Genomic DNA, 13002 nt, shown 5'->3' with positions numbered 1-13002 from the left:
GCATATATATATATAAAATATGGTGGAAAATAGCATCCAAAAGAAATGTTGTATAAGGTGCATCTTTTCAATTGATAAGGGACTACTCGACAAGAAATCGGCATACTTGTGGTTGGTTTTGGCAACATAAAATAATGTTGTATGGTTTTCAATCAATACATATACCAATTGTTAAATTTAGAGTGTGACAATTGGACTATATCCATCATAATGTTAAGTGATTATTTTTAGAGAGATCTTCAATTTGATATGTAGAGTCAAGTTGCTTCTGTTGGAGTTCCGTTGGCCAAGTTTACAATGGTCTATTGATTTCAAGCAAAATTTAGGGCATGTAAATTTATACTTTCAATTTTATTTTCTCACCCGATGCAACGCAAGGGCAAATTTCCTATCATACTACATATATTACTCGATGTCTAACAATTTGAATTGCCTCCTTCTATGAAAAGAGCATTGTAGAGCTTGGGCTCTTCGGAAATTGTAACACAGCAAGCATATACAGGTACACACATTCTCCCCCTTGAAATGGTCACCTCTCCCTCCGTGATTCCGTGAAGTCTGTTCCCCCATGTATATTCTCTTGCTTTCTACGTAGTACACCCTTGTCGATCGCACAGCCAGTTCGTTCGCACAGCCGTTCGGCGATGTCAGACTGCCACCGCTCCTCCGCCCGTACCGTACGGGGTGCTCATCGGTTCTTGCAATACAAATTGTGTACGGACGCGCGACCCACGCCTCGGTTGCACCATCCAACACAAGAGAACCGTGCTTGGATGACACCGCTAGGATCGACACACGACAGGAGCGGGTATATACATCTGCGCCATGTATAAAGTTATTTTTGTTTTGAACTGCGTTCGAATCAAGGGACTATTAAGCAAGACTGTCTCGGAGAGTCGATCGTCGGCCGACCATGGGGACCCGTGTAGGAGGAGCCGGCGGCGTGCTCGAGGGGGCGAGGCCGGCAGCGGCGATGGTGGTGGTGGAGCTCATCTTCTCGGCGCTGCAGATTTTCATCAAGCTGGCGCTCGACGACGGCATGGACGTCCGCGTCCTCGTCGCCTACAGGCTCATGTTCGGCGCCGCCTTTCTCTGCCCCGTCGCTTTTCTCATCGAGAGGTACAGTATATACCAAGCCCCAATTGAGATATCCTCTGCCGGATCGAATGCCACCTCACAGACATCGATTTTTCTAGGAAGAAACGGCCACCACTGACAGTAAAGGTGGTGACAGGGTTATTCTTGTGTGGACTCTTTGGGTAAGTTCCCAGAGATCGATCGCTAAGGCATGCTCCAGACATATTGTTCTTCAAAATACTGTATTTTTACTGTTTGATCGAGGAAATACCGTGGCTTATCACTTGCAGAATTACTATAAATCAAAACCTGTTAGTGTTGGCCATCAAGCTGACGAATTCGACGACCATCGTTACAGCTCTCAGCAACCTCACTCCTCAGTCCACCTTCATCGTTGCAATCTTGAGCAGGTCAATGGGAGTTTCATTCATTTCTTGTTCGCCTATAAAGTTATTTTTAGGAACCAATTTAAAATAACTACTCCTTCCGAAACTGACGGATGGAGACCTTCATCGTTGCAACCTTCATCGTTGCTGGATCGAAGAACAGGATGGAGACTCTGAAACTCAAAAAGGCCAGCGGTCGAGCGAAGCTGACGGGGACCCTGGTCGGGCTGGGCGGCGCGATGCTGCTCACGTTCTACAAGGGCCCAGAGATCAGGTTCCTGCACAACCTGGCGCGCACCCGGCTCAGCCACGCCCATGGCAACCACCAGCTACTCCGGCTGCCGCCGGCGGAGGGGTCCCGGATCCTCGGTTCGTTCCTCGCCATCGCCAGCTGCTTCAGCTTCGCGATCTGGCTGACCATCCAGGCGAAAGTAGGGCAGGTCTACCCGTGCCACTACTCGATCGCCGCCATGGTGTGCCTCTTCGGCGCCGTGCAGTCGACGTTGCTGGCGCTGTGCATGCACAGGGACACGGATCACTGGAGGCTGGGGCTCAACATCAGACTCTACTCGTCAGCTTACGCGGTAATAGATCACTGCTATCTGCATATATGCATGCCATGCCACGAATTGTTTCGAATTCGAACTCTCGATCGGTCTAATGGTGTTGATGAACCCAGGGTCTCGTGGCGTCCGGGTCCGCCTTCCCGCTGATGTCGTGGTGCCTGCGGAAGAAAGGGCCGCTCTACGTCGCCATGTTCGGGCCTCTCATCGTTGTCTTCGTCGCGGTCATGAGCTCCATTGTTCTTGACGAGACCCTGCACATTGGAATGTGCGTGATGCCCTGTTTGACTCACACCATGTGTGGTGGACTCTGTTTTGGGTTTCTCACGTTGAGCCGTGCTGCGTGCTTGCGTGCGGTGGGGTGACTGACATTTTTTTTTTTGTAGTGTGCTTGGTGCTGTGCTGATCGTGGCGGGGCTGTACATGGTGCTGTGGGGCAAGGCGAGAGAGGAAGATGAACACGAAGCGGATGCTCCAAAGCTTGTTAGTCAAGATGAGGAGCTGGGCAAGGAGTCCGTTACCCCGGCTCGTAATGTTGAAACATAACGAGGATAATGAGATCACTCGGAAAGTTTGCCGTGGGGGCACGCCGCGTCATTGGTTGTTAGAGAATTTGTTATAGCAAGTTGAAATACTACAATATATGGATTACATGAAGTACTACAAGATGTTGGTGTGAGAGTACTGATCAAGAAACGTAAAAGGCGTATTCTAGCACCATGGTTCTTTTCTTTTTTTTCTAGCGCCCATAATTATCGTTGGAAAACATGAAGTGATTTCCTCACAAAGAATGAAGCACGAGCGAGATACGCATCCTTAATAGGAATCTCAATTGTTAGAAGAAAACGCATAAGTAGAAGGGAAATCCTTATAATCGGCCGACCGATCGGAGCAAGAAGATCGGTCGTCGCTCACGCGCGCAACGTCCGCGTCCCAGTAGTTTCTTTCCACACGTTTGCTTTGCCTTATTTTTTTCTCGGCCGCGCAGGCGCGCAGCCATCCCAACCGAGCGTGGCATACGCCTGGCCTAGGTAGCTAGCTTGTATCGTGTACTGGTGCATGCATGTGCAGCTTGCTAGCCTAGCTATTTAGGTGCATGCACGCGCAGGCGTTGCTATCTTTTTCTTGCATGCATGCGGGTAGCATCTAGCCAGATAAAAAGTGCTATACACACAAATCTTGTATCACTATCTGATGCACGCGTAACAAATAAATTATATTAAAACACACATGTACAAGTTACACTAGCTTGGGTTGCATTTGTGTCCGTCTAGCTCAGCCACGCCGCCAAGCGCCAACATTAGGGACGACTTGACCGATAGTGCCGATGACACCATTGACCATGCCACCGATGCCACTGATGGTAGGAACAACACCGCTAACCACGCTAGTGATTGTAAGGACGTCGTCGATGCTGCCGATGATGGGAGTGACGTATGGGATGCCGATGGGCAACTTGGGGATGGTGATGTGGGTGCCGATCAAGGGAGTGCCTATGATATGTGATGTTGCATACATTCATCTGATATGTTGTGAAATGCACACAAGATATATGTTGTGAACTCACATGCGATATGTTGTGAATACACATGTGAGATGTTGTATGATTTTTTCGACGTACTATATAAATGTAGGGTTTCATTGTTGTACGCGTGTGTTCAATTTGTAACAAACTCATATGCGTTTTGTTGTGAACTCACACACGAGATGTTGTGAACACACATGTGAGATGTTGTATGGTTTTCACGACGTATGTTATAAATATAGCGTTTCGATGTTGTATATGTGGGTTTAATTTGTAACAAACTCATACGCATTTTGTTGTGAACTCACACGCGATATGTTGTGAATACACATGTGAGATGTTGTATGATTTTTGCGACGTACGATATAAATGTAGGGTTTCACAGTTGTACATGTGTGTTCAATTTGTAACAAACTCATATGTGTTTTGTTGTGAATTAACGTGCGAGATGTTGTGAATACACATGTGGGATGTTGTATGGTTTTCGCGGCGCATGATATAAGTGTGGGGTTTCAATGTTGTATAAGTGGGTTTTATTTGTAACAAACTCATATGCATTTTGTTGTGAACTCACACAAGATATGTTGTGAGTACACATGTGAGATGTTGTATGGTTTTCGCGGCATATGATATAAATGTAGGGTTTCAATGTTGTATACCTAAGTTCAATTTGTAACACAATCCTTTGCGTTTTGTTGGGAACTGACACACGAGATGTCGCAAGGTTTTTTTGGGAGTTTAGTCCATGTTTGAGTGTTTTCTAGCCCTTTTGCTACAAGTTATGTTTTCTCAATTTTTCGATGTTGTTATAGTGATTTTAAATTGTAACAAAATAGTATATGTTTTGTTCCAAAAGAGTGCGCGGACGGTGCAAGATTTTATGGGAGATTGCAACAAGTTTCTGTGTTTTTTTCAGATTTTTTGATGAAATTTTAGGTGCTTCTAAAAAATGTTGCAAATATAAATTTATTGTTGTATTTTGTCTGTGATTTAAAATTATTGGTGATTTTTATTGCAAAAAGATTCTCAATTTTTGTTGTTGTTTAATAATCCTTTTATTCTAACGATTATTTTTGCTCTTGACCCATCGTTATGTTGTAACTTCCATGTTTTACCGGTACACTTACAATTAATTCTATGTGGTGCCAGCAAATTATAGTTTTTGGTACATCTAGCAAGCTAACACCCTTGTCCATGGAGAGTCACGTCAAAACTCTTGCATCTACTACGTACTACAGTGTGCAGATAGTAGTAGCATTCAAGTACCTAGAGTGGGCTCCACCCAACATGGGATATACTGCATGCAATGCTTCTGATCAGCGCGACCATGCAAAAAAAAAGCGAGCGACAGCGACAGGACGGGTTTCACCGGATGCATGTAAGAAGCGCGCGGAACAGGATTTACCGGATGCATGCAGACATTGGACCAATGACGTTCGATGTCAGATCAGACGGCGCGCATGCAACCGATCTTTTGCCCGCGGATCGGGCGACCGACGCCCAGCGCGGCCCTAAGTAGAAGGGTCAAACTCCCCAATCAGGAAAAAATAGGCAGGATAAACGTGTAAAATCACTTATATGAAACATCTTGAAAATACCCTTTGCTATTAGAAGTTGTATTTTCGGTGCAGTGCTTGACGCGAGTACAACGCGCGCTGGTTGAAAGATGTGACGTACGACAGAGCAATTTTTTCAAAAGTACTGGAGAGAATGCAATATTATTTTCGTTGACTAAAAGAGGCGGAAGATGGTCGAGTATTTTTTTTTTTGTTTTAGAAGTTGCTACCGAAGAAAACAGTAGTATTTTCTCCAGTTAAGTTGTCATTACCACTGGTTTCTGTTTGTTTTGGCGGTCTTTGTTTTATTTTTCCAGCTATGTGCATTCTTACAATATTTAGGTCATAGCCATATCTCCATATATGGAGCCGGTAGAGCCCAGGCTGAGTAATGTTTTCGTAAGCTTAGTACTCCCTCCGTTTCTAGATATAAGCCATATAATATATTTTGAGAAAAGTTTCAGAATATAACGTGTATTGCGTTTCACCACCTGCCTAGACAATTTTTTCAGGGATTTGCTTACGTTTCCTTTTCTTATGCAAATTCCTGGATTTTCTTGTGTTAATTGTCCAGTGGTAATCTTGCCCAAAGCTGGTGTAATTTTTTCTCGGTGTGCATTCTTTAATTTCATGCCAAAAACTATATAATTTATATCAATGGAACGAAGGTAGTATTAGGTAAATCTCTATCTCAGCCTTTAATTTTTTTTAGAATGTGCTCATAATTAATATAGGGAGTGACTAACCAGCAGCTATCTGTTTTACATTTCCGTAACAGGCACATTTTCTTGACAAATCAAAACTTGACAACTGTATAAAATCAGCTAATGACAAAGGGAGAAAAAGGTGTCTGTTTTTTTAGTGTAAACAGACAGTTTTGGCTTTTGTGCATCATTGAGACTCTCAATTGCCATGTTCGAATGCTTCATAAGGCCCAGCTCATGTGTTGAGTCCCTCGGTTGTGATTTCTGAAATGATTGACCAGCACTACAGAGCGCTGAGGGGCATCAGTTTCTGTTGGGTGTGTTTCGGCTGGGTGACCTAGGCCCAATACGACAGAGCAAATGGCAGTTATCAAAACAAAAAAATACAGTCTGTACGGATCTGAAGGAAGACTGAGAACACCGCACCAAGAAAGAGAGAGACAGTTTTCTGAGTGAATGAATAGTGAAAACTAATGCCGACGAAGATGAATGATAACACGGAATGCTCAAGAAGATGAACCGATAAACTGAGATAAAAACTAAGGCGTTAGCGGACAAATAATATGGTGAACAAATTCTAGGGTTCCTTCTCGTCGCCAAGATGAGGATCTACTAGTTGTCTGTCGTCATCGATCTGGCTGAAGAGTCGTGTTCCGGAAAGCTTCGCCGATGAGCTCCATTGGGCGCTTCATGCCTAGAGTGTGCTGGTGCGGAAGGAATTCGATCATGCGCACCCACGTTTTATTCTGTCCGTTTGGTTTTAGAGGGAGCTTCGAAACTCTGCTGGATGGTAATATCATGGGCATGTTCTCGTTTCATGATGCCGGTAGAGAATTTCATGAAATCCGAGGTCTGAGGACTGGAAATGGTGGTTTGAGTCTGGGCAACGATGAGGAATTGGCTTGTTGATATGTGACTTCGAGCAACGCCATTTTAGTGGGGGCGACTGTACCAGAGAAGTTCATAGTCTTATCTTTCAGGGTAAAAATCCAAGGTCTGGCTTTAATTGGCCGTGTCTAGCAATGTTTTTGTTGAGGGTATTGTTTTGAAAGCGATAACTTTCTCCAGGGTCAAAACCTAAAATGTTTGATCGGGCGACGACGGTGTTCGTGCCCTGTTTCCTTCTTGGAGGCGTCGTTTTTGAAGAAGTTGAACTTCTAATGTTCTTTTGGTGGTGTTAGGACTATTGTTTCAAGGAATGGATATTTATAGCGGGACTTTTCTCTTTTTGTATTTTTTTTTTTAGTGTGTGTATATGTAGTGCTGTTAGGGCAGTACGTTGTTGCAGAAACTATGTGTAATTGATATCTCCGCGATATTAATATATGCTCCTTATGGAAAAATGGGTGCGAGAAGAAAAATTACAAGATCTCATCCGGTGAACGTTCCCAATATAATGTGCATTAGGATCACTTCCACGTACTCAGACCTCACATGCAGATACTGTCCTTTGGATGAACGTGCTTGTAAAAATTAGAAGAATTATGAATTATGAGAAGTTTGACTGCATGCTCTCGGGAGTCAGGTGTATTTTTCGATAAAGGGGAATATATTAATATCAAAAGATATCAATTACACCCAGCCTCTGCAACAACGCACCACCCTAATGGCACTACGGATGCACATAGCCAAAAAACGAAAAGAAAACTAAGAAACAAAAGTCCCGCTACAGTATCTCGGATCTAACAATAGCAATACATCCACCGCCAAGACAACACCTGAAAAACAGACTCTCCAAAAACGACGCCTCCAAGAAGGGAACAGTACTCTAACACCATCGTCGCCCGATCAAAGATCTTAGGTTTTCACCCTGAAGATAGTCCCCGCTCTCAAAACAATGCCTCCAACAAGATCATTGCCAGACACAACCAGTTAAGGCCAGACCTTGGGTTTTCACCCTGAAAAGTAGGACTCTGAACTTCACCTGTGTTGTCGCCCCCACTTTCATACCGCTGCTGTGAAGCCCGGAACACCAAGCAAGTCCCTCAACAGCGCGGAGACTTGAACCTCCCTTAGCTAGTCCCCCCCTCCGGCCTTCATGAAATTCTCTTCTTCCGACTTTCATCATGGATCCATAGTCACTTGATGTCAACACAGAAAAAGAGCTTCGCGCCGCTTCCTCCAGAACCAATCAGTCGGAATAAAAGCATGGGTGCGCACGACCGAATACCACCGATCCAGCAAACTCCAGGCAAAAGCACTGTTACATTCGCCGGCGGAGGCTTCCGGAACTCAACACTCCAGCCAGATCACGAGTCCAGGCCTCCGGTAGGTCCTCCTCTTCACGCAAGAGAGGCCCTAGGACCGCCGCCTTTATTCAGGTCGGACCCCCACGTCGGCGACCACCCTGGGCTGGCCACTCCAACCCTCCACCGGCGACACCATCGTTGGCTTCCAAGCCCCTCCATCTCGCCGCATGCAAGGGAGTCAGGTGTATGCATGGAAGCGTTGATCAATTTTCTAACGAAGAAGACGAAAGCAACTGTAGAGATGTCGGTAGGATCAATGGATCAGTAATACTATTGGCACAAATAACTGATTATTCTCAAGAAAAAGGGTGACAAGATAGCAATGACGACTGAAGAGTACACGATCGGTCTAGAGATAGGATGCCTCGATCGGTCACGATCGACCAGGCCTAGGGCCTGACGAATACCGTGATCTTGAGGCCCTTGTCGCAGTCGTCCGCCTTGCCGGAGATGAAGTTGGTCTCGCCGCGCTGCAGCGTGATCCGGTCGTTGCCGGAGCTATACACCGTCGCGTTGGTGGGGTGCGTCGTGCAGGTCCCGAACCCGAAGTCGTCCACCACGATCACGTTGTGCGCCGCGGGGTCGTACTTGAACACTAGCACATCGCCTTCCCTGAAGTTCTTGAAGGGGTTGTTGGGCCACGATATGACGCCGAAGGTCCATCCATTCGAGTCACCGACGTTCCACACAGCGGCCGCCGCCAACTGGACGCCACCGTGCAGTAGCACGAGGGAGACCAGGACGAGCGCAAGGCCACCGTACTTCCCAGCCATTTTTCGCTGGTGCTTTCCCCCTGCGATCTCGAGCTAGCGGCTGAAACCGGTTCCCTGGGCAGAAGATGAGATGCTAGCGCTGTGTGCAGGCTGGTGATCTCCTTGTAGTACTAGGAGTAGTATTTATAGTTAGCCCCGAGATCTCCTTGCAATCGTTTCTGTGATAATGATTTTTTAACAGATTCTGTGATAATGAATTAAATTAATGCGATTCATTACAATGAATGTAAACGAAAAAATTATACGTTTGGATATGTCACTAAGACTATCCACAATGGGAGTATCATTTGTAGTATCATGCATTTCATGCATGCAAAATGCTGATGTGACAGTGCAATTAAAAATGAGAGAGAGGATATTAGTATCATAGGTAGATCGATACCGTATACTACCTCCGTTTCAAGGAATAAGGCGCCCTCGTTTTACGTGTTTTTTTATTTGACCAAGAATTACTTCAAATAAATAAACATTGTTTGTATGAAATTAGTATAATTGAAAAGTTCTTTTCGATAGAAATCTAACGATACTAATTACATATAATATAATCAAGATTTTGTTGCTCAATTTTTATGGTCAAAGTTCGTCTTGAAATACGCGTACGCCTTATTCCTTGAAACGGAGGTAGTATAACACATACTACTAGAAAAATTTAATATCAAGTAAATCTTGTACATATATTTGCATTGAGATTCTACAAATTAATTAATACTACCTCCGATTCAAGGAATAAGGCGCCCTCGTTTTACGTGTTTTTCGTTGACTAAGTATTACTTCAAATATATAAAGATTGTTTGTATAAAATTAATATCATTAGAAAGTGTTTTTCAATACGAATCCAATGATACTAATTACATATAATATAACAAAGATTTTGTTGCTCAATTTTAATGGTCAAAGTTCATCTTGGAATACGCGTGCGCCTTATTCCTTGGAACGGAGGTAGTATAAGAAGACTATGATAGTACTATATGATACCATGCATGATGGAGATAGTAACATGTAGTAGTATCATACACATGATACTTCTATATGATATTATGCATTGTGACTAGTCTAATGGCTTCCTCTATACCCGAAAGATCTTGCTTGCTATATGCCATTAATTGGTTGCCATAGAAAAGAAACGTTTCTCAAGCAGGCTGGTGATCTCGTTAGCCTAGCTGCTAGTATCTTAGTAAGTATCATGCATAATGGTTCCACAAAAATGCTGATGTGGCTCCTAATTAAAGAGAAAAGTGAATATTAGAGTAACATAGGGGGATATTGTATCATACTACGAGAAAAATAATATCAAATAAATCTTGTACACAAATTTGCAAAAAACAATAAATCTATCTACTACTAATAAAAGCCCCAGAGGGGCTGATCCGGCTAATCTGGGACGTACGATCAGTTTATCCAACGCTCCACATCGTCTCCATGTTTGATGGAGCGGAACATCCATTCCCACGCACAGACTCTGTTTTTCAATCGGTACACCCCACCCACTAACAACTAATCCACGCACGCCATATCTAACAAAAAGAAGCCACTCACGCCAACCGTCCCGATCGCTAGCACCCAGCGCTCCCGCTCGCCAGCACGCAGCGCTCCCGCTCGCCACCGCTCGTGCTCGCCGCCGCAGCACTCCCGCTCGCCAGCACTCCTGCTCACCGCCGCAGCGCTCCCGCTCGCCAGCAACCACGATCGCCGCCGAAGCACTCCAGCGTGACAGCATACCCGTTCGCCAATCGCCGCCGGAGACACTCCCACATGCCGACCGCCGTCGGAACACTTCCGAGCGCCGTGGAGACAACATTGTACCGCACGCACCTGCAATTCCTTTAGGTCAAACAACTTGAAATCTCCCTCAATGTATGCATCTACAACTTCATTCTTCTTCAATAAATTTCCTAGCTTTGTATACCTGTTAAGCATGAATGCCATCTAGAGGCAGGAGAATCGGTTTTCACAACTGAATGCTCTCTTAACACTGCAGGCAAAATAATCAGAATGAGTTAGAAACTATGAAAGGGAATTCTATAAGACAACTCTTCTATATACTCCGTATATAATTGAGCAGTCAACTTCTGGTGTAATAGAATCGGTTTTCATAACTGAGTGCTCTCTTAGCACTGACATAACTGGTATATATAATCGGTTTTCAGTAACTAAGTGCTCTCGGTCAATATAGTCTTACTAAGAACTCAGATTCAGGAATCACCTTCGAGTAGAACAGCTTCATTCGGGCTTAAACATATTAGTATTGAGTTGGCCGAGATTGTACCACATCGGATTACGATTTTCACCAAACTACCATGCGCCCATATGGATTTATAACTTTCCGAGAACCATTAACACTATCTGAACATGGATTACTATGTCAAAAAAACTCCAAACACATCTAGGCCATAAGCTTAGTACGAGGATACAAATGCTGACTGCCAAAAACATACATGCCTTCCAATCACAACTCATCCACATAGGCAAAATTTTAGAACAGGACATCCATCAAGAAATATATGCCAAAGAAATTAGTCCATCCTATGTGATGAAAAAGGCATCAGAGTTCAGAAAAATGCAGATTTCACATGGAGAGAAATAACAAACTTTAAATATCACAAGTTTTAGCATGCATTTTTCACATTGAATAATTCATACTGGTGTGTCCTACCCCTGCTACAATTTCTTACAAATATCATGAAAGCATTGTGTAATCTACTACTAATAAAAGCCCCAAAGGGGCTGATCTGGCTAATCTGGGACGTACGATCAGTTTATCCAACGCTCCACATCATCTCCATGTTTGATGGAGCGGAACATCCATTCCCACGCACAGACTCTGTTTTTCAATCGGTACACCCCACCCACTAACAACTAACCCACGCACGCCATATCTAACAAAAAGAAGCCACTCACGCCAACCGTCCCGATCGCTAGCACCCAGCGCTCCCGCTCGCCAGCACGCAGCGCTCCCGCTCGCCACCGCTCGTGCTCGCCGCCGCAGCACTCCCGCTCGCCAGCACTCCTGCTCGCCACCGCAGCGCTCCCGCTCGCCAGCAACCACGATCGCCGCCGAAGCACTCCAGCGTGACAGCATACCCGTTCGCCAATCGCCGCCGGAGACACTCCCACATGCCGACCGCCGTCGGAACACTTCCAGGCGCCGTGGAGACAACATTGTACCGCACGCACCTGCAATTCCTTTAGGTCAAACAACTTGAAATCTCCCTCAATGTATGCATCTACAACTTCATTCTTCTTCAATAAATTTCCTAGCTTTGTATACCTGTTAAGCATGAATGCCATCTAGAGCCAGGAGAATCGGTTTTCACAACCGAATGCTCTCTTAACACCGCAGGCAAAATAATCAGAATGAGTTAGAAACTATGAAAGGGAATTCTATAAGACAACTCTTCTATATACTCCGTATATAATTGAGCAGTCAACTTCTGGTGTAATAGAATCGGTTTTCATAACTGAGTGCTCTCTTAGCACTGACATAACTGGTATATATAATCGGTTTTCAGAACTAAGTGCTCTCGGTCAATATAGTCTTACTAAGAACTCAGATTCAGGAATCACCTTCAGTAGAACAGCTTCATTCGGGCTTAAACATATTAGTATTGAGTTGGCCGAGATTGTACCACATCGGATTACGATTTTCACCAAACTACCATGCGCCCATATGGATTTATAACTTTCTGAGAACCATTAACACTATCTGAACATGGATTACTATGTCAAAAAAACTCCAAACACATCTAGGCCATAAGCTTAGTACGAGGATACAAATGCTGACTGCCAAAAACATACATGCCTTCCAATCACAACTCATCCACATAGGCAAAATTTTAGAACAGGACATCCATCAAGAAATATATGCCAAAGAAATTAGTCCATCCTATGTGATGAAAAAGGCATCGAGTTCAGAAAAATGCAGATTTCACATGGAGAGAAATAACAAACTTTAAATATCACAAGTTTTAGCATGCATTTTTCACATTGAATAATTCATACTGGTGTGTCCTACCCCTGCTACAATTTCTTACAAATATCATGAAAGCATTGTGTAATTTTGTTAACGCAAACCAGGAGTGCACGAACTGATTACCTCAGATCAAATATTACCGGCTGAAACCATAGAGGCCACATGGAATCTTTCTTATTTTCTACCCTGCAATGTATGG

The 13002-nt window shown here is 44.3% G+C and overlaps 2 protein-coding genes across 2 annotated transcripts; one reads left to right on the top strand and one right to left on the bottom strand.

Moving 5' to 3' along the window:
- The first annotated feature begins 712 nt into the window (after nucleotides 1-712).
- Nucleotides 713-2578, top strand: LOC124669489 (WAT1-related protein At1g68170-like). Its single transcript, XM_047206103.1, has 6 exons — nucleotides 713-1119; nucleotides 1197-1259; nucleotides 1368-1487; nucleotides 1627-2047; nucleotides 2143-2294; nucleotides 2413-2578. Exons 1-6 carry the CDS (start codon nucleotides 914-916, stop codon nucleotides 2570-2572), a joined length of 1122 nt encoding a protein of 373 aa, XP_047062059.1. The 5' UTR covers nucleotides 713-913; the 3' UTR covers nucleotides 2573-2578.
- A 5871-nt stretch (nucleotides 2579-8449) lies between these two features.
- On the bottom strand, nucleotides 8450-8833 carry LOC124677712 (basic blue protein-like). Its single transcript, XM_047213672.1, has one exon. It carries the CDS (start codon nucleotides 8831-8833, stop codon nucleotides 8450-8452), a length of 384 nt encoding a protein of 127 aa, XP_047069628.1.
- Between the last annotated feature and the right edge of the window lie 4169 nt (nucleotides 8834-13002).

This window comes from Lolium rigidum, chromosome 7 (assembly GCF_022539505.1).
Source record: "Lolium rigidum isolate FL_2022 chromosome 7, APGP_CSIRO_Lrig_0.1, whole genome shotgun sequence".
NCBI classification, from domain to species: domain Eukaryota; kingdom Viridiplantae; phylum Streptophyta; class Magnoliopsida; order Poales; family Poaceae; genus Lolium; species Lolium rigidum.
The sequence above is the reverse complement of the archived record's forward strand: the minus strand, read 5'-3'. Positions and strand labels throughout refer to the sequence as shown.